The sequence below is a fragment of the Bombus bifarius genome, unplaced genomic scaffold (genome assembly GCF_011952205.1).
Source record: "Bombus bifarius isolate JDL3187 unplaced genomic scaffold, Bbif_JDL3187 scf7180000009111, whole genome shotgun sequence".
NCBI lineage: Eukaryota > Metazoa > Arthropoda > Insecta > Hymenoptera > Apidae > Bombus > Bombus bifarius.
Genome location: NW_022884904.1, coordinates 879584 through 905677, shown reverse-complemented (window position 1 = coordinate 905677; position 26094 = coordinate 879584). Strand labels below are relative to the sequence as shown.

General features: G+C 42.6%; 1 protein-coding gene across 2 annotated transcripts; it reads left to right on the top strand.

Moving 5' to 3' along the window:
- The first annotated feature begins 1027 nt into the window (after positions 1 to 1027).
- LOC117213482 (mRNA decay activator protein ZFP36L2-A) lies at positions 1028 to 25842 on the top strand. 2 transcript variants are annotated; one of them, XM_033458854.1, is made up of 4 exons: positions 1028 to 1766; positions 17104 to 17163; positions 23598 to 24765; positions 25376 to 25842. In XM_033458854.1, exons 1-3 carry the CDS (start codon positions 1707 to 1709, stop codon positions 24729 to 24731), a joined length of 1254 nt encoding a protein of 417 aa, XP_033314745.1. In that variant the 5' UTR covers positions 1028 to 1706; the 3' UTR covers positions 24732 to 24765; positions 25376 to 25842. The 2 variants fall into 2 exon arrangements, with proteins under 2 accessions (XP_033314745.1, XP_033314746.1); XM_033458855.1 differs by lacking the exon at positions 17104 to 17163 and having other exon boundaries at positions 1030 to 1766.
- The last annotated feature ends 252 nt before the right edge of the window (positions 25843 to 26094 follow it).

Below are 26094 nucleotides of genomic sequence, written 5' to 3'. Positions count from 1 at the left end.
TCAAAGCATTTCAATTTTTTAATCGATAATTTCTATTGCCAAATACGCATTACGAATGTTTGAAAGTTCAAGCGTGACCGAACGATACGAGATTTATGAGAAATATCTTTATCCTGTGAAACGAAGTTCGTTCATTAAGTGCTGGCTTTCTCAAATAAATAAATATCGTCGTAAAGCTTCTTACATCGGTTTTTATTCAATTTATTATTTGCACTGTGTTAAGAGCAGTCCATATAATTTCGATTATCGTTATGACATAATTATCGTTATTACGTAACTGGACTTTACATTGAAGCAAGATTTTCGCGTGTGATTACTTTTTACCAATTTTCAATTTCGAAATGCGTATCGAATCACGCGGTGATATTTTTTATTCTTTTTAAATATGGGCTATCAGGCTGATAATAATACGCTCCGATACATATGTATAAAAATATGTTTTTAAGAATAATAAATCTTGTACTTACATTTATGATAAATCAGTTGATAGAAGAGAGACATTGAAATCGCCGTTTCAAATTTATCCTCTGGAATCGAAGATCGTTATCACTCCAATCATCGTTATTGTTACAGCATTCTATATCCGATGTATTCGATTGGAGCTTCGTTTTAATCGAGATTCATTGGCAGAAACATATTTGGAGTGCTGGTGGTGGTGGTGGTGGTGGTGGTGGTGGTGGTGGTGGCGGCGGTGAAGAGGCGTGGGCGGGGGGGGGGGGGGTTGAAGGGAGAGAAGCAGTAAACACTGTGGGGAACGATGGTTCTAAAAACAGCCATGCTACTAGGTATCCCGAAACTACCCTAAATTTCCACCAATGAGAAAGAACAGGATAAAGAGGGAGAAGAACTCGGAGGGATTTGAAAATCGCGGATCAAGGGGTTGTTGATACCGAGAGAAAGAGGGAGAGATGTTTGCATGATTGGCCTGAGGAGTCGGCGCGGTTGCCAAATCTCCGGCGACAGTGACGCAAAGATGGTGGGGACGGGTAGCAATGACGCGTGGTCTGATTGGTGGAGCTCGCGGTGCCGCCTTTCGAGTCTCACGGAGCGTCGCGCGGTCGCACGGATCCGCAGTTCGCATTCGGAGGCCTTGCGAGCTACATCTTTTCGAGAAGAAAAAGAAAGATTGGACGGGTTCGTCAAATTTCCCCCTCCACGGGAATCGCGATAAAGAGTCTTCGATTCGAAAAAGTGCCAAGTTTCTCTCGCAAATACTCTTTCTCCGTCGCTGGTACACTACGACACATACACACACGCACGCGCACGCACACGTACACGTACACGTACAGGGTCACACAACCCATATATACGTAATCGTCTTTCGTTTTCACGGTGATCTCTACACGTGACACAAACTGAGCATCGAAGAGGCTCCAAGGCGAAAGAGCGGCGTGTTGCTTGCTGTTCGAAGCGAGAGGAGATATTCGTCGATCGTTCGAATTTCTTTGTCAGCCTGTTTGTACGCTGAGAGAGTCGAAACGGGTGTGCTTCCAATGTAAATCCACAAGAACGTATCGTCGGAGTGGCAGTTTTTGTGTTCTCAAAGTTGATACGTACAACCGCGGTTTCTTCTTAACTATTAACCGGCTACCGTGCTACGACACGCACGCTGTTCTGCTCTGAAAGAAGAAGAAGGCTAGTCACGGCCGGATCGCGACTACGTTATAACCTAACTCCAGTGTGTTTTTGTGCGAAAACGAGGGAAAATGTCGACTGCCGTCATGAGCACCCCTATGTTCGTCGAGTGTAGCGAGCACTTATTTAAGGTAAGATACTTTACCATTTGTCACACGATCGTTTCGTCCTTTAGCGCCTTCTTTTTTCAAACGTTCCATGTTGTCAAGTCGTAGGTAGGGCAAACATAGGCGACTGAGTATAGGAGTGTCGAATACCGTTGAACGAACACTTCAAACGATACGATTATCGATATATTTGAAACGTTGCGAATGGGAAGAAATCTTTCTATATTTAGACTCGTGAACTTTGTTATGAATCAGGTGAGGCTCGACGTGTTTGTTCGATCAGTGGTTATTTCGTGTCGTTATCTTGGACGATCACTTTCTATTAAGATTGCACTATCACGAACGTGTGTTCCCTATCGTTTCGAAGAATCGAGAATCCGACTGATAAGCAACAAAAGCAGCAGGTTCTAGATGCAAAGATGGCTGGTTCAGCACGTGGCATCGTGAATACTTGGAAATTCTGACTATAGTATGGTGGTGAATAAGTTCGTGTTGGATTCTCTCGTGGCCGTTGTAGTACTCGCTGGTACTCGGTGGTACCGTGGCGCAAACATTTGTGCAACGGTGTTGGTACGTATTCTGTTCCGACTGCCACGGTCTATTGCACTGCGGGACAAATATGGAATGGAACGGATAGAAATGGTGTACGAAGAATCTGCGCGGTTAGGAGATACGTAGCAGAAACAGGGCCGCGCGTTAGGAAATCTCGCGTCTTCCCAAATAAATTATGTATATCAAAATGAAATGTAGTTAGGTAGACGGCTATAGCTACATACTATGTATTACCATTGCTATGGTAATGGTATTTATTTTACCGCGCAAAAGAACGAGAGGTCGTGATGTAAGAGTTATTTTCGGTCGTACGGTCGCTGCTTTCTTCGACGTTTATTTGTTTTCACTACAATTTTTACTTTAAATCGCGTTAGTTCCTGCATCTGTTTAGCTTAACTCGATTTTCGGATTTATTTTTCGCTTCGTCGTAAACATAGTAAACTCCCAAGACATTTGGACTCGTCTTTGCACAAGAGTGAATTCTTTCATCTCGCGAACCATCTATTTTAAAATACTATATATTTTGAAATATATTTTCGCAAGTATGCTCTCGGATTTTAGCGCACGACCAGGCGTCAAATTCGTACGAAAACAAGCTGGAACTTTTATTATTTTCTATAGAAATTAGAGGTCGTTCTCAATGTTGCGTCGTTGTAAATATCCTTCGTTTGATAAACTCGATTGCCGATGATGAGTCTTTGTGTTTAGGTTTTGCAGCTCGAAGCGTGTTTGTATAAGCTCTATCTCGTTACACACGACTCTGCTTACTTGTGTGCCTGATTTTGCATATGGTTTTCGATTGTCAAACTTTTCACGGATGACACAGCTGTCCGCAGTCAATGATTCGTCCGAATTTGCGACGACCCGACGATCGTTTCAAGTATAGAAGCTCGTGCCAACGTTTTTTCGTCTCGCGTCATTCGTTCCCGCTTCTGAAATCTCCGATTACACCGATTCTCAGACCCCTGGCAATTTGGCTTCATTTTTATCGTCGTCAAAATTTACGCGTTTCCAATTCGTCCATTCGTGTCACAGAACTAACAGAACAGGAAAGTAACTTCATTTTAGTTTTTTTACTTGGAAAAAGATATTTATTTAGGTTTGATCTATGCAAAAAATATGTATTTATATATATATATATATAAAGAATAATGCATTTATTGCGTTTATGAAAGAAGAAAAAGAAACATATAGGCTCCTACGAAGATAATACTTTTTGAATTCATCTTCTTTTGACATTGTATTTTGCTTACGCCGAGGATGAAATTATAATTTGAAACAATTACGTTGACCGCTCTGTATAGTATATCCAATACATAAATCAAGTTGCCAACTTAGATCTGGGAATTTTGATAAATTTCCTGCAATAATGTTCGCGGTAGCTTGCTTCGTGCGTTCATATCTGTCTGGGTTTCGTAAATCATGTTTCGTATAAATTCGTTAATGTACGTACGAATTCCGTCATGCGACAGGAACTTGTTTTATAAACACGTGGCAGAACTGTTCTTCCCTCGTTTCGTCAGTTTGTTAGTTTTTCTTTGTAGCAATATTGGAACAACGCGGTATCATATCTGGCGATATTCTCTAATTTGAATACAAATGCCTTTGTTCGCTGTTACGAGAAAACAGACAAATAATTTCATTTATGTTTACCAACTTCCTTTTGTCCGCATTACCGCCAATCCGAAATCTGGTTCGACGATAAGAATATGTCTATTTAACCAAAGTATGTTACGGCTTCCCTTCTCGAATAGCAATCTTTTTTTTTCATAGACATTTGTATCTACGCGTAATGCGATTTTCCAAGATTTTATTTTCCACTGTGCCGCTTCCACATTTTACGAGATATATAATTAAATAAATACGTGATTCTTGTAATTTTATTTCGACGTAATTCGTAAAAGTGGTGAAACCGCTTGTCGTTTCATCTCTCTTTATTGCTATTCTTCCAACCAATACCTTGAAATTTTCAATAATCGTAGTGGCAGCGTAATCTGTTCCCTTTGATCAGAGTTCAAATACACGCTAGATATATGTTACCTACTACCAAGCATCGGGGATTCGTTTAAGTATTTGAGCGATAGAACGAACTTAAACCCTGGGCAATTGTTCAAACGAAAAGCAAAGGAACACGTGGGCGATCGTATTCGCGAGTAAAAATACCACGCGTTCGTTCTATAAATTGTTTCTTTGGTGAATTACACCTCCATTCATTTATTCATAGCCAAGTCTCCACTTAACTAGCTTACTTCGGTCACGATTGGCACGGATAAGCGAGTTTAGAGACCGCGGGGGTCTCGTTACATTGAATTATCAATTCGGGTATACAGGGAGTGTTCCAGTTTTCTCGACTAAATGCTACGACGGTCTTTTCATTTTTTTTTTTTTTTTTTTTTTTTTTAATATAAATCGATTTAATATAAATTTGTAGACCGTAGGTAATGGACATTTTTGTACACGATCCGTTACAGTGTCGAAGAATTTAGAAACGAAAACGCTACATTGCAATCTTTTCGTGGTGTTGTATAAAATCTTTCCACCTGTTTCTGTCTGACGGAAAACAGCTTCGTCGAACAAATCGTAATTGTTATTGTTTTCGTTTCGCGACCGACGAAATGGTCGGACGAACGGCGCGGCAGCGTTCGAGTTTTATCGCGAACTTCTTTCTTTTCCCTCTTTCCTTTTCATCTACGCGCAACTCGTAACTTTCCTCGGCAATTTCTCCTCGGCGATTTCGAAACTCGTTCGATCCGGGAAAGAGCCTTTCGACTTTCGTGCTCGATGCCCATCCGAAGCTCCTCTCGAAATTTGGACTTTGCTACCTACAGTTTAGATGATCGTTCCGTTCCGCCCGGACATTTTCTCTTCTCGTTATTTTCTATTCTAGGAAATACTTTAATAGGATTACTTTAATGGTACCAGATTTGGATCCTTTTAGGTATCGTTGAAGGCAAATTCGGTAAAAATGTACAAGTTGCGCGTATTGTTACGCTACGTGACGCACGCTTCGCCGAAATCAGAAAGTAGATAAAACTTTCTAATACAAAATCAGGAAGCTTCAACCGTGAGAGGATAAATCGTGTTCCTTGTAATTCACGCGTATAAACACGAGTACGATATGATATTCGTCCATAAATCTCAGGCAACCCCATATACATACAACCGAGTAAATCTAATAAACATGCGTGTAACGTTAGAAATTTCAAAGAAATTGTTCGCCGTGGAATACCAAGAACTACAATGCTCTCATCTTATTCCGAACGTGTACACGGTAGCGTACTTCGTTTCTTCTTTCCTCCCGGCCGTTAGGACGAAATTTATTCAAATATCGTCGAGTTAAGTTCCGAGCGTCGAGACGCTAGATGGAAGGAAGTATGTATAAAGCGTACGGCATGACGCATCGGAATGATCGAGCAAAGATTCGATTCACAAAGAGCGAGCCTTGTGTGCATTAAAACAAGAATATAACCAGGTGTCACGATATAAATACGCGTATTAAAACCTACTGTTATCGAGATACAACTTTACGATCTCGTTACGCCTTTTATACCTTTTTATCCGAGCAACTTTTAACTAATCCCGTTGGACGAATCTTGCGTGTAAGATAGAGACGCGTTAGGAAAAATACGTTGTAAAGATGGGAACCATCTCGTAACGAGAGATGTTAAATTGTTTATCGCGAAAGGATGAAAGAGAGAGAGAAGGGAAGGGAAGGTTGGCTGATAGAAGTCGGTGATCGGGCCACGTCCATGATAGCGCCGAGTCTTACCCTTTCCGTGGAATTATCGGGGTCCGGATTTTTCTGAAAGTGGAAACCTCGCCCTGAGCGTGCAACGTGCCCGACGCTGCACCACGCCGGCACATCAACAAAAAGCGGCTCGGCAAATGCAAGCCGTAAGCAGCGTAGGAACCTGTTGCTTCGGATTTATGACGGAAGGAGAGCCGACCGAGGAAAAGACCGAGTTCGAGTGAGAGAATCAGAGACAAGAGCTGGGTGGGGGAGAACGAAGGGAACTCTGGCTAGACGAAGCCAGAAACCGTACGAACGACCGAGACACGAAAAGGCAAGACGAGGATAGGTGATCGAGGCAAAACCAATGGGGCGCAGCGATGCTGGAAACAAATGGGGAAAAAGTGGAGAAATGTAGGGGAGCTGAAAAGTGGAAAACCGCGGGAGGGCGGGAGAGAGTGTGTGTGTGTGTGTGTGTGTGTGTGTGTGTGTGTGTGTGTGTATGTGTGTGTGCTAGTGCGGATAGAAATGGAAGTGGGTGAGCAAGAAGGATGAAGCGAAAGGGAGACGGAGCATGTACGGTTCGTTGAAAAAAAGAGAGAAACCATGCTTTGTACCTGGTTTCTATGCAGGTTCGTGGATGCTCTGCCCAATGCCATAATATGGTCACCGTAGTGGTATTTATCCGTCGTTTCCTTTACGTTGTTACGAATTTTCTATGTTTTTGAAAAGAAACGGGTTTTGCTGTCTCTAAAACGCTAATGAAAAAGAATGGGTTTTTTCGTGCGCTTTGTTCGGCCAATCTTCTAGGCTTTGCTTGTAGAATATTCCTTTTCGTCTGCTTTCGCGATCCTACGTATCGCTTATAACGATCAATTGTTGTCATTTACCGGTTCATTTTTATAGTGTCCTCGTGGTTCTTGTTGTCCCGTTTAAAGTGCGTGTAATCTTGGATTAAAGTAGGGCAAGCAAAAACCAGTAGTTCTTTCTAAGATGGTATCGGAGCCGTTGAAATTGTCTTGTTATGAATACACTGGTCGATCAGGAAAAAGAAATAAAAAATAGCAGAGAGTGCAACTAATGTACGTAGAATATAAAGAGGAGGAGGGTGTACGTAAGTTTTCTAACGGCAGAATTACGTTAATTACGCGAGCTAAATGGAACCGGTTGCGTCGAAACGAAATGTACGAATTTCTGCTGCGATATTAACCGTAAAAGATCAGGGGACATCGGTCGAGTATATTTTATTAAAAGGTTATCCCACTGATTTACCGTTTGCTCGTATCCCTGTGAGTTATCCATGCAAATACATTCAAGTAATACGACTCGTTGTATACAAACTTAGAACCTGCAAGGTATTGTTTAGATTTTCCCTTACCTGTTCTTTTATCGCGATATCTTTATTTTCTTTCAGAACTGTGTTTAATAGACCGTGGTAAAAGTAAGATTCGAACGCTTTAACGTCTCGTAGGATTCGAAAGGAGGACTGAAAGATGATCGAAATTACGATTTGGAACTACAGCGTTGCAACTGTGGAAAATACAACGGAAGATGCTAGTAGAAGGGTGGAGAATTTTATTTCTTCTTCTATATATAAATATATATATATAAATTCTATATATAAATTCGCTTTCTTTTTTCTTACTCGCATATTACTTACTCTTGATGGAAGAGATTTTGCGAGGTCATAAAACTAGTCAGGCTTGAAGGTATAACTGCGGATTAATTTTTCTCAATAAGATAATTACCGTAGCGTAGAAAGTGACAGGGCCTGGTCAGGCGTACTACTACGACCCTAACTGTGGCTAGATCGATCGACGCGTTTACGTGTTTAACGCTTCGATTTATGATCTCGCTACATACGTACATCTTTTCCGTAAAGATCTCATTTTCCATTCTTCCTTTTCGCCCGACTGCATCGTTTGGTATAAGGATATCTTTATCTTCTCTTGACGAGTTTTGATATAAGATTTTTCGACTTTAACTTACAGGTAGCTTAACGGCTATAGTCCGTTTATCCGCGGGAGGATGTAATAGCTGGTTTTTGAAACGCCAACAGCAATTCATTCACACGAACGGTTGAAATTTCACACCGGCGTTTTTTTACGCGTAACTGACTTACACCGATTGGCTTCTTAGCCATCTATTTATCAGACGCGCGTATCTTTTTTGCTGGTTTATCGGAGCGGATTCGCCGATTACACTTCGAGGTCTTCGGGCGTTCTTCCTTGTTCGTGTTACGTAGCCGTATTTCTAGAAAAAAAAAACGGTGTTTTATTTTCCCACAAATTCAGCTTATAACGGCCCAAAGATTCTAAACTCGGTGAAAATCTTATCGCTTTCTGTATCTTTCGTATTCCTCTTTTATTTATCGATGTCCCAGATTTTCTTACGTCGTTGATATTCCGACACGGACACGGTAAACTTCAGTCAACAGCCGCTAATAACCTTTGACGTTGACGCAACTATAAACTTGTGGCGGCACTCGACAGCAACTATGACCGGACGACGGCAGCGCCTTTGCTTACGAACGTTCGGGACCCCGGGTTCTTCAAATCCCGGCGCTCGTAGTCCGATATTTCTTCCACGACATCTAAATGAGAAGAAAAAGTAGCACTATCGCCACAACTATATACACACCTCAAACGAATAAACGAATAAACGAGATACATTGTTACGCATTAAGAGAAATGCCCGGTATCTGTCGCAATGAAATGCAGACTGAAGTAAAATTCAAGAAATTTTTTTAATGAAATTTCAAATTAAAATTTTTCTAGAACGTGTACGAGGCATTGTGTGGATGTTAAAAAATGAAAGAAAAAAAGAATCGGTACATCGTGGCCTGAAAGAATTGGAATTATATTGCGGAGACAGAGAGAATAGTGGTAGGTCGACGAAGGATTTCTCCACCAGATGGAAATCTCCTTTTTATTCTTTTATGAGACTGAGATTCGAGCGTGTCTCCCTTTTGCGGTTCTCCTTGCAAAAAGTATGTTGGACGAGACGCTCAAAAACTGTTCCCGTATTTCTGAAAAGAAACTGGATACACAAAAGCGTAGAAGGAAGCCGAAGAACGAGAAGGGTGCACCTTGCTTTCCTGCGTTCCTGCGTTCCTGCGTTCACAACGCGCGTTTCTGTTCCCAAGGAAGCCTAAAGGTTGTCTCACACGCGAGAAAGCGAGAGTGCCACGCAATATTTTCCCGGCCTCGTATCTCTCGATCCTTCTCTCGATATTTTAGCGCCTCTCGATTTCACTTTCACGCTTGATTTACCCGACGAGATCCACCTTTCCAATTAAAAACATTCGACTTTCCACGCCGTGTTGCCGATCCACCGAAAAGATTTAGGCCAAGTTTCCGTTCGTTCGATTGGGAACCAACCTGTTGACGAGAAATTCGATGTTTTATGGGCTCGTATTCCGAGGATGAGAGAATTTAGAGTTCTGGCATCGTTTAATCGCGCGTCGAACTTAGAAGCGGATCAATGGTTGAAAATTTTATTGTTTTAGAAAGTAGCGCGGCTCTTGACGAGAGCAAGCACGTTTCTTCGATCATTCTTATAACGACTGTAATAATCGTGATTGCGAACCAGTTTCGAATTTTGATTCCAAACGGAGTTGAGCTCGATCGCAGAAATAATTCTCGATCGTCGATCGTCGGCATTTTTGTGACTACTTTGAATGTTTTTTCTTCTCCCCCCGCGGTATGGTCAGAATTAAACGAAGAAAATCAAATGTACAACTTTGTTATTTTCCAGTTGTTTTTATTCCACTTGTAGTTATTGATTTCGACTTCAGATATACAGGATTACATTAATCTATTACAAAAAAAAAGAAAAAAAGAAAGAAGTTGAACTACACTGATAAGTATTCATTTATGCTTACGATGCATTTATTTGTGAAATCAGAATCATAGATAACCATGAACATATTACTACATATATTATTTTTATTACTCTTACATATACGTTACTACGCATATATGTTATTACATTGTGTATCTAAAGTACTTGTTTTTCCGACGGTTATCGATGTGACGAGACATGGAGGTCCGATGTGATGAAAATTCCCATCTGATTGATCGAAAACTTAATTCGAAACAATTATTTTTCTATAGGCATTTTTTACAACCTGTACAAAGTCAAGTGAAGTGAGAAGCGAGTTCGTGGGAGCTGTTTAATAAGTAGCTACTTGTTGAATAAAACATATCGAGCGCGGAAGGTTAGTGCTATTACGATCAGCGCGAAAACAGTGTTTTGCAGCGTATCTTTAATAATAGAGCATTGGCGGGAATACAGAACGAGAGAGAGAGAGAGAGAGAGACGACGACGACGAGGAAAATATGTTGTTTTGTAGGGGCGATCGAAGCGAGACTCTCGAAGAAAGGCGTGTCGGTGGAGCGTGCAGGCGTTGCATTGCTAAAACATTATACTCGGAACACGAACCTTGTTGAGAAAGGTAGGAATAGTGATTAGTGCGGAGTGCATAAGTATTCTGCGTGCATCGGACAGCTATTTCGAATGAGATATTGTGTTGTGTTCCGCTGCGTGACCGGAATAATGAATTCATCGTTAATGACTTGTTATTTTCTGCTTCTTCTTCTTCTTCTTCTTCTTCTTCTCCTCCTCTTTTTTATTTCTTTTTCCTCTCCACTGAACGATCGATTAATCGTTAACGGCGAAAGGAAAACTGGCACGCTGAAACGACCGTGATTTAAAAAACGAAAACAAACGTGAAAGTTGCTGGAGTCTAACTGGTTACTGTGACGTGCAAAATAGCCGATCGAGAGGAAAGATCACGATCGTATTGCTTCGCCCCGATTGAAATTATTTGGTCGTTGTACGCGAAACGCGCGATTTCACAAACGCGCAAGCTCTTTCGCGATTTAATTTGCCAAAAGTGTCGCGTGAATTTCAAGTTCGAAGAATACGGTGGATTGTTAGCAGCACATTGAAACTTGTCTGCGGAGATTTTTAGTGGTTAATCGATATAGCCGATATAAACTTATTTATATATGAGTTTATTTTCGGTAGTTTGCATACGAATTTCTCGTCGCTGGTTTGAAAGCCGTATGCTTCTCTGTACGTATAGATCGGCTTGCAGCAGTACTTTCCGCTCGGCTAAACTTGTTCTTTCTCGATCTTTTCGACGGTGTTACAGGCTTCCGGTGTGATTTATCTCGGTATAGTGACTTCACCTTATTATTTAGGTCGCTAACTATATTCCAAGTTTTTACTTTCCTGATAAATCAGTCAAAGTCTGTGGCCATCGCGTATCGTTAACCAAACGACACGGAGAACAGTCGATGTTGTTGCTACCATCGCTTGTCGCATCATGGACAACTTCATTTTTACTTGTGTTTTAATTATACGCATTTGCACTACTGTGATAGTTCAACGAGGATAATAGTTGTATAACATTGACATTAACTGTAACTGTTTTTGTAATTAAGAGAGAAAAGAAACTATCAATTAAGAATTAATCACTGTTTCTTAACTTTAATCATATCTAAATATAAAATACAAATCTTGTATAAAAATGTTTGTATGCGTTTGCCGTATGTAATTATTATATAATATACGATATATAATTGTTTTTAAACCACCGTCATTCCTTTAATCGTTGGCCGACTTTAACGCAACGTAGCGATCGTGTACAGGAAATAAAATTTGCATAGGTGCATCGGTTCAATTGGGGTAAAGTATCGCTTTCTCGGCGTTGCCGTAAATCTGTAATTATGGCTTTTATGATACAATAGAGAGATACGTACGTATCCCCATTGCGGAATTCATTAAGCACAGAATGTCGAACGCAAATGGACTATGAGGACGTGCAACGTTGTTAACCAGCAATCTACAAGATATTCCGCACGCGAATCGCGTTCTCTGCCTGCTTAGGCCACAATTCCTCCTTTTCGTTGATCATTGCTTTTCGACACGTCGCTGCGCATATAAATCGCTATAAATTCGTTTTTCGTTGCCATTGTCGCGAAAGTTGCCACTTTTGCTATTTTATCTTAGCGGTTTTAGTCGCTGTTGCGAAATTGTTGTTTCCTTCGGCTGGTTTAGCTTTTTGCCAAGTAAATTTTGCTTGCTATTTTATATCTTCTATAAAAACGATGATATTCATTTATTACACACGCGCGTACATTCTCTCTCTCTCTCTCTCTCTCTCCCATTCATTCATTCACCTACTCAGTTGAGGTTAATTGGCATTAAATTTTTTTACAAGCATAATGCGCGGTTGCTTGAATAACGACATCGCGTACGTCGCTTCAAGGAGAGCCTTGGGAAAGAATCGAACTCGCTTGCGGTACAAGACTATCGCTGTGAACGTTTGTAGGAAAATTTTGACGACTCGTTGCGTTTCCTCTTCGTTCGTACAAAGTCAGAATACTCGGGAAAAACGTGAAATTGAAAACAAAAATGGAACGTATGATCGATTCTTGGTCTCTCGTCCTTTCACGAACGCTGGTTAGCTGGTCTTTCTCTCGTGAAAAATCGAAACGAGGAGGAAGAAAGCCCGAAGGTAGAGCGCTGGAAACGTGGTGTGCCCTTTTTGTTCGGCCATGTGTACGGAACGCGTCGTTTTTACAAACAGGCGCACATGTGCTTTCTTAGCCTGGATGGATTTTCTCGGACTCGCGTATGGTTATCTTTTCAAAGCGTTTCAAGTGCTTACTTGTCGTTCCACGAAGTGAAAATTAGAGTCGAGTCGTTTCTGAACAACGTACCAGCAGCGTTCTACAATCTATGAAAATATGAATAAAATGGAAAGGAAAAGCTTTGCCTTGCGAACAAAGGCATATTATGTTGGAATAAAAGAAAGAACCGATGTTCCTAGACACTTCCTAGGAACGACATTTTCCCGCATAACTCGACAACCAAGCTCGAAGACCGATTACCTATAGCAAAAGAGTCGTTCTAAATGTTTACAACATGTTTTAAAATCATCGAAATCGTATTTTCACCGAGTCACAAATTCGTCGAACGAGGATATTTTTCAAATCTCCAGCGGTTTCCGTACAAAATCCCAAGTGCCACTTACGCTACTCTATCGATGCTCTGTCGATGCTCTGTCGATGCTTTATCGATGCTCTAACGATACTCCAACATCTGTAACTCAATCGTGATTTTCGCGAGGATTCATCACCTTGCACCTAACGAAACGTAGTCTGTAGAAGCGTGCAATTATGGCGTATCTGGTGAAAATAGCCGATGAAACGGGAGATTTTCCTGACGATGCGCGGACAGTTTTACCTTTGATTCTCGTTTGCCAGTAAATTTAAATGATGCGGTGGCGGTGAGGCGGCCGAAACGGAACGGCAGAGAAGTAAAAACTAAAAGGAAGCATGAAAACAGCTCGATGGGCACCCTATGCTCGCTGGCGAATACGTTGGCTGTGCGTGTTGGTTCGCTGTGGTGGCTTCGTGTCGCACACTTGCTCTTTCGATGCACACGTGCATCCAGTTTCTTTATGCGAAGGAAAGTCATGGTGGTCGTGCAGCAACGCCTGAATCACGCGGCGTTGCACTCAGCATCGTGCGCGCGCCTGTGTCTGTGTTTTACGACCAGTCAACTTTGCGGCTTCTGCATAACTCTCTGTATTTTCGTGTGTCACGGGATGTATTCGGTGGCTCTTTGTTCTCGTGTACGTGGACACGACGATTTCATCGTGATTCAACGTGCAACCTCTTTCTCTATCTATATCTCGCGTTTGTTCGCGCTTTACCTTGTTTCACAGTTACCTCTGTCTGGATCGCGTGCGATCGCTTTTCAGACTTTTTCGTCCATCTTCTGTACAAATAGAATCTTTGCCGTAGGAGCTGGCGGTATAGCGCGAACGTCATGGGAACGTAAGACCTCTGTTTCTCAAGCTTGTTTATACGATGTGTACGAACCATGACGAGGATAGACATTTTATATGTACTCTGCTGGACTATGCGTTTCTCGTACAACCAGCAAGCGCGTTCCTTGTAATCGCCTTGCGTTAGTTTTACTTACCGATGCAAGTTTGTGACACACGAGCTTTGTCCGTACTTGGAACATTTCTAGTAGATTTGTCGAGCGAAAGTTAATTTAACGCTTTGATTTTCGAACCGTTCGAAGAAATTAATTTACTTGAAATAATCCTGCGACCACCGATAACGTCGACAGGAGATATTACGTGATAACGAGGTTTCAATAATTTGAGTCTACATTTAATAGAAAATTAATCGTCGTTTGCCTGTTTTCGCGAGAGGAAATTCTCTAGGTTGCAATTTTTAGCGACTGTACGTAATGTACTGTACAAACGTACGCCAAATCTGTTCCGTATGTACGATATATGGTATATAGAAGAGAGGCAGAGGAATAATTTTAAACGAATACACTTTTCAACTTCTCATGGTCTTTCGTTATACTTATCTCATCGATCATGTTCGCCGTTCTATACGCAAGTCCTGCAATTACGCAGAACGGAATGCAACGTGGCCAGCTAGAAAAAGTCGCACGTGTAATTGGCCTCCGATCCTTCGATTATTTTAACCGCTAGTTAATCGCAAACACGATCGTTGACGGTTTTCATAGCCTTTAATTACAAGACGAAGTTTGAGCCGCGTTATCAAGGTACACGAGTCGAGTGACTTTATCGTAAATCGTTCGTCCGTGGGAATCGTGCGATTTGCTTTTTGATTAGGAAAATCGGTAGCTGTGGGTAATTTTTCAAACGTTCTCGTCCCAAGTCCCGAATCATTTGCTAACGTTAAACGCGTAACGCTTATAAAAGACTTTCGAAATACTATAAAAGACTTTTGAAAACACCGTTGATAAAACGAAACGTTTTACGTTTTATGCGAATGTTGCTGCTGGTTCACCACGGCCTCTCTCAGTTTACCGTTTACATTGTACTCTTAATTAATTCGTTATTTTTCGTTTATTCCGGTTCTGTTTTCGCTCGAACTAACGAACTAGCGTTGTACGTGTATACATCGTGGTTGCAATTGGCCAGATATTTTTTACATTGTCTCGTGATGAATTATCGTTACGTGTTTGAATGGTACATTGATTGTGGGCTAACGTGTTTCCCGAGTGGTTTAAGCCTGACTCTGATGTAGCTACGTAAATCGTGTCTCGTACGCAACGAACAAACGACTGAACCGTGACTTGCCCTCGATACACGATGAATAATGTGTAGAACAGTTTTCTCAGCCATCGGAATAATATCATTTTTCAGACGACTACTAACGTTCTAACGCACGTCTTTTCTTCGCCTCCGTTGTTTTCTTCGACTACTCGAGGTACGGATGGTGCAACAGCGGTGATCTTTTTAGCGCTCAAGTTTAGACGTATTGGCGAAATCCTACTCGACGCTGATGCACGCGAATAATACCTCGTTGCGTCTTTAGCGTGTAGCTAGATGCTTCTGTTTCGAGCAACGTTTCGTCGTTGTCGTAGCTCAGCGATAAAGGTAAACTGCGACAGAGGAAAGATATGATTTATCCACTTTACGTCCACTTTTGGTATTTCAATATCGGTAAAGCTCGTTCCGCTTTGTTCGGTGTTTCTCCGCTTGATTCGCCGCATTGTCTGGCCGATCGTTTCCTATTAGGATCCCATTAGCGTGGAAAAGTAGGGGAAACGGGAAGGAAAAGCTTGGAACAATAGGTTGGTGGAAGCATGAGTAGTAGGTAGGCTACCACGTGCTTGCGTTGTGAAAACTGTCTAACTTTCTACCGGCGGTGAAACGTTACAGAAGGTTGATTCTGATAAAGCAAACACAATGGTATTCGTACGCAGCCACGAAACAAATACTAGTCGCGAAGATAGTCCGTACACTCGGTACATACGGTAGTATTGAATTTTTATCAGGTCACATCAGTAATAAATCGCGTGTCATCGCTGTAGAAATCTGATCTGTGGTACACGTAGATATATACCGACTGTGCGATACAAGCGAAATATGTACAACGTATTTTTTCAATATTTCGTTTCACGGTTCCTTTAACAGTCTACTGCGTTTTATCCGATATACATATGTATATTTTATTACGATTATTTGAAATAAAATTTGTGAAGAATCTGCTGACCAACCGGTGACGCTAAAGCGAAGTAAATATTCGCAACGAGCAAATCAGCTGTGGAAACAGACTGAATATTTAACTGGCGGAAACGCTGTGTTTATTCAGTTATTAATGTTGGTTTCGCTAGCTTTTAACGCTCACCTTGGATTCCCGAGTGCGAACTGGGATTTGCATGAAAATAAAAAAATTCTCTCTCTTTCTCTCTCTCTCTCTCTCTCTCTCTTCCTCTTTCTATATATAGAGAGAGCTCGATTGTGATTGTCCCGTAAGGAACTGGAGAAAAAGTTGCGCATTCCTAAAAGGTGCAGTTAAAACTGACGTGGATCTTTGAGTCAGAGAACAATGTTCAACCAGCCGATACGTGTCATTCGGAATAACGAACGACTTAATAAAATCTCCGATCTTATTGAAATTTGTGTATAGTTTTATGAAACGCGATGTACTTTTATAGCGAATATTCCTCGATATTCAACGTTACACAGAAGCTTGTTTTTACGCTATTATTATTCCGAACCACTCGTATAACAGCGTACGATGTAATAAAAAGTGTCATTGAACGGTCGGTCGAGGAAGCAGAGAGGAGAGGAACAAGTGCAGGCGAATCGACTCTGAAAAGTTGGAATCCGGTTTTTACATGGTCGGCGTCGCCATCTTTTCCACTCGCTATCAGACCTGAATCATACGTTAGTCATCGCGTTTTACAATCACTCGCGTCCCGTGCACACGCACGGTGGTCACGTCGACAAAGGGAAAAACCAGCGCGCCAGGTCTCGAAAGGGGCGACACGCTCTTCTGCGCCGGAAAGCGAAACGTTCGTTGGCTCTCCTTGTGCTCGCCTGCCTCTTTTGTCCGTCCAGCCGAGTCGTGCCTTGAAAACGGTCTTCAACTTCAACGTATGCGAGCGAAAATCTCTCGATCGGATGCTTCTACCGTATCGCATCGCGTAGTAACCCATCGAATCTCTCCTCTACCCGATCCTTTCAAGCAAGCCGACGTTTTATAACTAAATTATCATTTTCAGAAAAATGGCCACATTCTTCCTGATTTTTCCACTTACGCGCGTTTTATACGAACAAACCAGGTTAGTTGGGTTCTTTCTTTATTTCCTGCCTTATAGCGAGTACGTGCGTATTTTGTTTTAAAGATTCTCCCTCTTCGCGATTCACGTATCACCAATATCGGTATTATATCGCGTATCAAATACAACAATAACGTTACCTTGCTGAAAAAACATTTCATACACGACGCATACATACGACGCCCGCGTGCAATTCGCCGAATATTTCGTTACTCGGTGTTCACAATGCCGTCTTATTTTCTTTTCTTTCTTTTTCTATTTATTGCGTTCACGTGACATTCGCGATGTCACGATATCACAGCATGCCTATGTATACGAGCAATTGTAGGACATTGGACGTTACGTGTTAAACAGTTTGTCGCAGAGGTCAATTTATCGTTAAGAAATATATAGCGTACTGCAAATTCGAACAACGAGGTTAACAAGAGATCGCGCGCTATTTATTTTTGCCTACGACTTAGCTTGGACTTGGCGATTCGTTTCTCGTGTAAGAACAGAGTCGCTTCTGTTTCTCATCGACTGGGAAATCGGCGAGAAACACGCAGTCGACGAACGAGCGAAGCTCGCGACTGCCGTTGAATCGGTCGAAACCTATTAATTGGGATAGTTGAGCGAGTCCCGGCGATGTGTCTCGGTTACGTAAGAATCGGTGCATGAAACGCCGATTTCCATTGAGTCGCGTCGCACGGCGTTGCTTCTTCGCTCTCGACTTGCCTGCCGCGGCGCAGCCTTCTTCCTCTCGCTTTGCTTACTTTCATCTTTGACCTTCGAAACGAATCCATGGTCTACGCGTTTCGACATACGTATAATAGAACGACAAAGCCGTGAAACCTCTGCATCGATGGACGATCGAGCGATCGATTTATTTTTTCCTGTTTCCTCTTTTTCACGATTCGATACGATTGAGCAAATCGATTACAACGAGTTAACGTTTCGTATTGTATATTCGATAATAGGAAATACGTATAAAATTTATCGAAGGCACAGTCGAGTTTTACCATGAGAAGCGAAAAATCAGATGTGTATTTTGTTTGGCAGAAGGAAAGGCTTCTTTTCGCGCAAAGCTGTTGGACATAACTGGGTGAATCGGTATTCGTTGTAGCGTATTTCTTCTTTCGATTGGGAAAAGTGTGTCGGGCACTGTTAAAATTAAAACGCATCGATCGACCGCATTTTTCTTTCCCGATATAATGTAATTTTCTGATGTCATGGGAACGTGAAATATTTAAATATACGTTGTAAGCGATTTATCGCTGGTAATACGCGCGATGTTTACGATGTTGCACGTTGCATAATGCTGTGGTGCCCTGCCGTTCTACGTAACGATGTTTGCGCCTCTCTACGTCGAACCAATATTTATCAATATGTAGATAGATTCAACTCAAAAGTAACTTTCATCGTTCCTCCGTGAGCAATTTTGATTTCCTATTTAGACTGTCCTATTACGTACGAAAAATAGTACAATTTTTTTTTATTTTTATTTGTCTCGCGATTTTACGACTTACAGAAAAAACAAAGAAGAAAAGACGAAGAGTTTGGCATTGTTTTATCTAATTATATTTACATTATAATTAACTTATCCGACCGTGTCTGATAAAACATATTTAAATTGACGTTTGCCATAACGTTTCTCGAAAATTTGTTAGCCATTCGAGAACACGACGAAACAGCTCGCGCTAGAAGACATAATTCTTATCACGTGTTTTACTCGAGAAATCGCGATACGTGCTAATTAACGACAAATTGCATACTTTGTATCGTTCGTGGAAACAATTTTTGTCAAGGATTGTTTTGTCGTCCGTCCATACGTTATACGTATCTTCGATACGATATCGAATTGGTCATTCTTATTGTTTTTTACATTTTATTCTCTTTCGTGTCCAAGTAAAGACGACGATACGCTTAGAAATTATCGAAGGATCGCCGTGACTCAAATGAAAATGTGATTCATCGCGACCAAAGGTATCGTCTTGGAGCTTCGAAACCTATATACATCCGATAAAATCGTATCGAAGTTAAACATTTATATCTCTATGACAACTGACCTATATTTTGCGAAACGCGGAACCTTTCCTCGATCGTAGGCGTGTTTCTTAACAAGTATCGTCACCGTTGAACGTTATTTCGCTAATAAATCGTATCATACCGATCGAGTATCGAAACTGTCCGAGAGTTTGACAAAAAACGCGGTTCCATTCGTCGAACGCGTGTCGTACGTTTTACGTTTCCTACAAAGGATAAGCGAGATTATTCTCGTAACTTTCCCTTCTCTATCTTCGGTACCATTAGCCTGAAAACACGATTATCACGGGAGATGGCCATGCGCCGAACTACAAAGCTCGTTTAACGTGAAACGTAGGCTTCTGTGGAGGAAAACGTGCGAGCCAGATGAATGCACGAAACGCGGTACAGGCGGCGGAACAGCCACAGGCTACTAACTGCCGCGCATTCTCGGTGTCTCTGTCGTCGAATCCAATGAATGAAAGGAGCTACGACTATTTTCAGCCGGTTTCGTGGAAACTCTCTCGAGTCGATCCGTGGAATCGACTCTTAACACGTTTGTTACACGCAGTCGCGTTTACAAAACGGACGCTGGGGCCTCTGTACGGCACGCATTCTCGTTCGAGTGCACGAACGCGGAACATGCGTGGAACATGGAACTTTGGTCGAGAGTGGTAACGAACAATTAATTCTTCGATTCTTGCTGATGCAACGTATCGTTTTTCTTCTCTCGTTCGATCGATAATTTGAGGAGGATCGAGTTCGTGGATAGGAAAGTCGGAGGACTGCTCGAGAATTCTTAGCGCTAGGAAAACTCCACCCTGAAAGACTGTTTCGAGTAGAAACTCGAGTCACGTACTTTTTTTCCCCCGTGTTTCGCGATCGCCCGATCTATTGCCCTCCAATAGCGTTTCGACATCTACGTTCTATCAGAACGAACTGTCGTTCTATCTTTAGAAGATTTTTGCGACGTTGAGCGTCCGTGAAACAGAGCGATCGATTTACGTCAGTGAACGCGTCTCACTGCGTCGATTGTTTCGCACAAGTTTCGTTTCAAGCTCGGCGTAAAATCAACAGCGTCCGGTACCGATTGTTGCTAGTTCGCGTCGTTGGCAAACATGTTTTCGAGCAATATGCAGATGACGAACAGATATAACGGATGACGAACGAAGCGCGTCTCGAATTATTTTCGTCTATCGACGACTCATTTCGCGATCGTACACGTTTTTTCCCCATGGAATTTTTTGGAATATGGTTGACGTTGTCGAGCAGTGGACGTTAAGCACGTTTTGTCAGGAACGCGTCATCTCAGCTGGTCGCGTTACGTTGCGCGTTTATTCGTCCATTTCTCGATTCCAACTTTCGCGCGACTTCTCAAGGTACACTCTAGCTTTCGTTCTGGACGCACCAGACAAACGCGTTCTTCTTCGTTAACGAGAAAGAAGAAATATTTGCATCGAAAGATACGACGAGAGGAAGGATTTGTCGAAAATATCGACGTTACTTTATCGCCGGCAAGCCAACGACGCGTCTCTCTGTAATCTGTGCGACCAGTATTACGATGAACGTGCAATAAACCGCGACACGGAAAAAGGAAGCGTAAAAACGTCTCGGTGACCGTTCGCACGTGACTGCATCTAGCCGAACCAGGTTCGGTTGACAAGGAGCGAATAAGTAGCAGCGAAAGAATACGCGTGCGCGTTTGCGTTCGCGTTCACGACTGCGCGATAAACAGCCGTTGCGCGTTGATGATCGCAGGATAACCGACACTCTTTCATTCCTGCCTTCGTCTACGTTTCTTTGCATTAATACCTGCAGTCGACAGACTAATTACGCGTGCGCTAGGAACGTGTATCGCGCGGCCCGTGTCCGTGTGCGCCGTGAACAACACGGACGTGCTCGTGGAAATTTCCAGGCGATGCGATATAACGCGACGTGATCTCTATGGAAGCTGGAACGGAGGAGGATCGATTAACCTTCGGGTTCTTCGACATAGATAAAGATTTACGGAGAAAGTATCGATTGATTTTGGTCCTACGGATAGATGGATTCGATTTTTGGTTAATACGTTGAATGCCCTGTTACATAGCTGTTCGTTGGTCGTAACCGTTTGGAAAATGTACAGCTGCGCGCGAGTACTCCAGTTTACGTTGTTTCGTCTATTGGAAAAGAGTTTTCCAAGATCGTTAGGTTCGACGATTCGACGCATCGCTGTTTTTATTTGTTCGGAGATTCGATGGTACGAATAACGCGTTTACAGGAAAGCAACGAGGATTTGAAGAAAGATAGACGATTGAAATAGAGATTTCAGGGTTATCGTTTGCGTGCAACCGTAGCAACGTTTATCACGAGAGCCGAACGTACACGCGTCTAAAGACCATAAATTACCATAATAAGCCATTTAGTTGTACCTGGCTATTTATGGTTATTATTCTTGGATGGAAACCAAGAACATTTCGATCGATTCGCATCCTCCGCACGATGATATCTCCAACTTGATTTATTTGATCGTTTAATCAATTATTTGGTCGATTTAACTGTTCTGCAAGTTATTCCGGATTAACGTTTAAATCGATTTCGTTCCAAGATTTTTCATTTGATAAAAGTTCGTAGCAACGAATCGTTGGTGGATCGAGAGCCAAATTAAAAACTAAGGATATGATGTTTGGTCGAGCTGGAGAAGTATGGCGCTCGACGAAGGAGGCGAGGATGGAAAGTAAAACGTCGTTCGTTTTATGGTTTCGTTCTGTGGAAGATTCGATCTCTCGAAAGGTTGGTCCAAGCAGATTTCTCGGGTTGCTGGAAATCCCGTAACGTTTCAAAAGCTTGTTCTTTCGGTCGACGTATAGTTCCAGACTTTCAAGTAGTTTCTCGTTCCACGAATCTTCGCCGAGACGTCGAACCTTTGTCTACTCTCGTATACCTGGGTCCACTGGCCGATAATTTTAGATCCTCGATCGTCGATTCCTCGATCCCAAGCCGATCGACCATAGCGTTATCCATATGGTCGTGAGATAGAAAATTGTAAACGATACGCGTGTTTTTCTTGTCTCTTTATTTACATACATCGTTTACACTCACATTTACATACGTATTTATCGTTGGATAAACAAGAGGTCAAAATATCAGCAGACCAGGCGTTACTTTTATCACGTTTCGTAACCCGTTTCTCAATCGCGATTCCTACTCTTACATACCAAGTTGATGTTAACGGTTTCTCGTAAAAATACAAAAAGTATTCGACGAGCATCGTCGAACCACTATTCGAATAAAGCAATTGTGCACGAGCTTCCTGTATTTTTGATTAGAGTCTATTAGAAATAAATGGTCGTTATTGGTCGAGGGTTCTCATCCAAGTATTATTCCATTGCGTAACGCGTCTCTAACGACGTAAAATATCTGCAACGAAGACTGGCGTTTTCGGGTAACGTTGTTGTATATCGTACGTGTAGCGTGTATCCATCGAAATTACCACGATCGTGCCTATTCTTTCGTTCGTTAGGTATTTATCACGGCAATGTTCGTCGCTCGGTACTTGATTCTTCGAAACGGTAGTTTGTTTGCGATTGAACGTTGGCGGTAATGCTTGGCCGACGACGCTTCCACAAATTGGAGTAGCTGTTTCTCGAATGAAACGCGCGGTGACTCGCGTATGAGCGCGGTTATTACGACGACGACGACGACGACGACGTCGTCGTCGTAATTCGTTACTAATAATACTAATCTTGCTCCGAACATGTTTACGCGGAGCGTTACCTCCGAGCATCCCTATTAACGTATTAACGTATTAACGAAACAGCCTTTCAGTGTTTTAACGTCTTTCGTCCCGTTGCGAGTTGCGCGAAAATGACACGATTGGAAAATTGCCAAGATCGTTTTGTTCTGCCAATAACTTTTTTAAACTTGGTCGAAGATCAACGAAGTTCGGAAGGAATTTCTGATCGTTGGAGTCGGAGCCGAAGTTGGGACGGACTTTGCTGTTTTTCGTATAAATTCCGAAGCGTGTCGGAGCGAAATTCGTGTGTCTGTGTGTTGTACAGTTTGTTTCGTAGCAGTATTTTTATACGATCGAATCAATAGCCTTTTCGATTGCGATAAAATGATAAATTTTGCGTTTTATAGCGCGTGAATGAATATCACTGTTCGTCAAACGTTTAACATACATGCGTACAATTATATGCGTGTTACGTAATTGGTACCTTTAACGAACTGTGGCAAATGGAGTGTATCGGGGCGGCGTCAAAATTGGAAGCTAAAGAAGTAAAGAAAAGTCGGAGTGGGGAATTTTTATCCCCGAATCTTTAGCTGTGTAGCGAGTCGTAAAGTTTCATTCGTTTTCTTTTTTGTTTGTTTGTTTGTTCCCAACTTTTATTTCAGAAAGGAAATTGAAAGCGGTATAACTAATTTCGATTGTCGTTTTCGCGTGTGTGTTACAGAACGGTCCCGCAAAGACGAAGGAGCCAACCTCGACATCAACGACGAGTACCTCGGGCAACGGTTCAGCCGGGAATAATGGCGGACACGCGCCTCTTCGCCGTAGCTACACGTCCCTGGTGACAACCCTGATCGAACAACATCGTAAACTAGATCGCAGCGCGAGCGAGCCAACGTCTCGTTATAAAACGGAGCTGTGCAGGCCATTCGAGGAAAGCGGCACCTGCAAATATGGCGACAAATGTCAGTTCGCTCACGGTTACAGCGAGCTACGGAATCTCGCCCGGCATCCGAAATACAAGACCGAGCTGTGCCGCACGTTTCACACGATCGGTTTCTGTCCGTACGGACCCCGTTGCCATTTCATTCACAACTTCGAGGAGGCTCGAATTCACAATCAAAAAGTGAGCGCGCAACTAGGATCCACGCAACCGAACATACTGGGCTTGAATCCTATTCTAAGCGCGGCAGCAGCGGCAGCCGCAGCCGCAGCCGCCGGTGGAAATACCTGCAGTGGCTCGAACGTCAATCCGACGACGATCAGCAGCGTCGCTCTGCTCGAACAGATCGCGGCCTCGCCTCAGGTAGCGGCAGTGGCGGCCGCGGCGACCCCCAACCTCATGAGAGCCAATTCCTTGAGCCTGTGTAGTACCACCAATGCCTACAATCCACCGCCATTGCTCAGAACCAACTCGTTGAGTCTAACGACTAGCCAACACCACCACCACCACCACCACCACCATCATCATCATCAGACTAGCTCGACGACCGCTAGCTCGTCGGTGATCGGCGCCACCAGGCCCAAGCCGACCTTTTCTCTCGGCAGTACCGGAGACTCGGTTTCCCCGTCGTCCAGCCTCAGTCAGTCGCCGACCAACTCTATGGCGAGTTTCTTCGGCGACGACAGCAATCAGCAACCGTCCGTTACCTCGCCGTTCAGCTTCGGCCAGGATTTCGGGCTCCTTGCCACGAGACGAAGTCCCAGCCCTCGAACCAACAGCGTGTGCAGTCCTTTGAGCACCGAGGAGCCCACGCCGAGAACACCGTCCCCGCTCTCACCGAACGCCGAGTCCAGACTGCCAGTTTTCAACAGGATCAGCAACACCCTCGCCGACTTTGAGAATCTTAAGATCTAAGGGATTTCTCCTCTGGGTCCTTCGACTTCCTTTGGTATATTCTATTTTCCTAACGTTGTTTCTGATAAATGTGTACGTCAATGTTTTAAAGAGCAGAGTAAGGACAGAGAAAGAGAGTGAGTGAAAGAGAGAGAGAGAGAGAGCGAGAGAGAGAGAGAGAGAGAGACGATAAAGAGCGTTGGACCCAAAGCACACGCGTTAATTTATATATATATCGACCGAAAAGACAAGCGAATATTTAGGGAGAGGGGACGGACTCTTCCACCGACTCAAAGAGGTTTTTCCTTTTCTCTTTTCTTGTTTTTAACATTTTGAACTATATTTCTCGCGTCAGACGGGCCTTCCTCTCCATCGTACTCGGCTTCTTATTTAAGCGTTTCTCGTTCTTTAAACTGTCATTTCTAAATGTTTATAATGATTATGATCACACTATTATTATTATTATATAATTATATTATATATATATATAATATTATGTCAGTATATTATATTATCATCGCTACAATTAATATTAATAACGTTATCAGTAATATCACTAGCGACTCTGAATATCGCTGTTAATTCTAACCGCATTAGTAGCGTCAGTCACTTTGTGACTCCGACTACAGGTCCGTTTCCATCTTTTTTTCTCTTCTTTACTTTAGGTTTACGCTCGTTTAGTGGAAAGGTCGAGATGGTATCAGCCCGGATGTCCCGACCTGCTCGTGAGAATCCTTGGATGATTCAACCGTGGAAAAGGAGAAAGATAGAGAAAAGAAAAAGAGAAGCGCAAAGATCCGGGAGCGAGGATAGCGTGAACGTAAGAATATGCAGAAACGAAAAGGCGGCGATGGGAGCGAAAATGTACCGGAAGAACGAGTCCAAGTTTCTACCGAATTCCGACTTGGCTCGAGCAAGTTGTTCTTTGATCTCCTTTGGACTCGCGCAGCCCCATCTCACTCGGCATCTCCGCTTTCAATGTCCGATCCTCGCCTTTGTCCTTGCTCCTCCGTTTTGTTGCTTGGTTCACGCGAGGATTCTCGCAACAACGAGGCGTTTTTCCATCCGGGGCAGGTGAAATGTTGCAATATTCCAAACCAACTCGTTCGTTTTTTAAATAATTCCTGGATTTCTTCTTGCGAAAAAGCGGCATGGGGAAAGTAGACTTTTGAGAGTGAAAGGAAGGCGAGATCGAGTCGCACGAGAGAAATAACTGAAAGCAAAACAGATGGAGAGGAAGATATATATATATATACATATATACACACATATATATATATTTATATATGCGTGTGTGTGTGTGTGTGTATGTGTGTATGCAAATATGTGTATGTGTATATATACACACACACGTATGAACAGGAGTAAAACGTGTCGCGTTGGT

Excerpts from the sequence above, each read along its gene's own strand:
- LOC117213482 (XM_033458854.1), top strand. The coding sequence starts at position 1,707 with ATGTCGACTGCCGTCATGAGCACCCCTATGTTCGTCGAGTGTAGCGAG. Across the intron at positions 1,767-17,103 it reads GTAGCGAGCACTTATTTAAG|AAAAATGGCCACATTCTTCC; the intron begins GTAAGATACTTT and ends TATCATTTTCAG. Across the intron at positions 17,164-23,597 it reads GTTTTATACGAACAAACCAG|AACGGTCCCGCAAAGACGAA; the intron begins GTTAGTTGGGTT and ends TGTGTGTTACAG.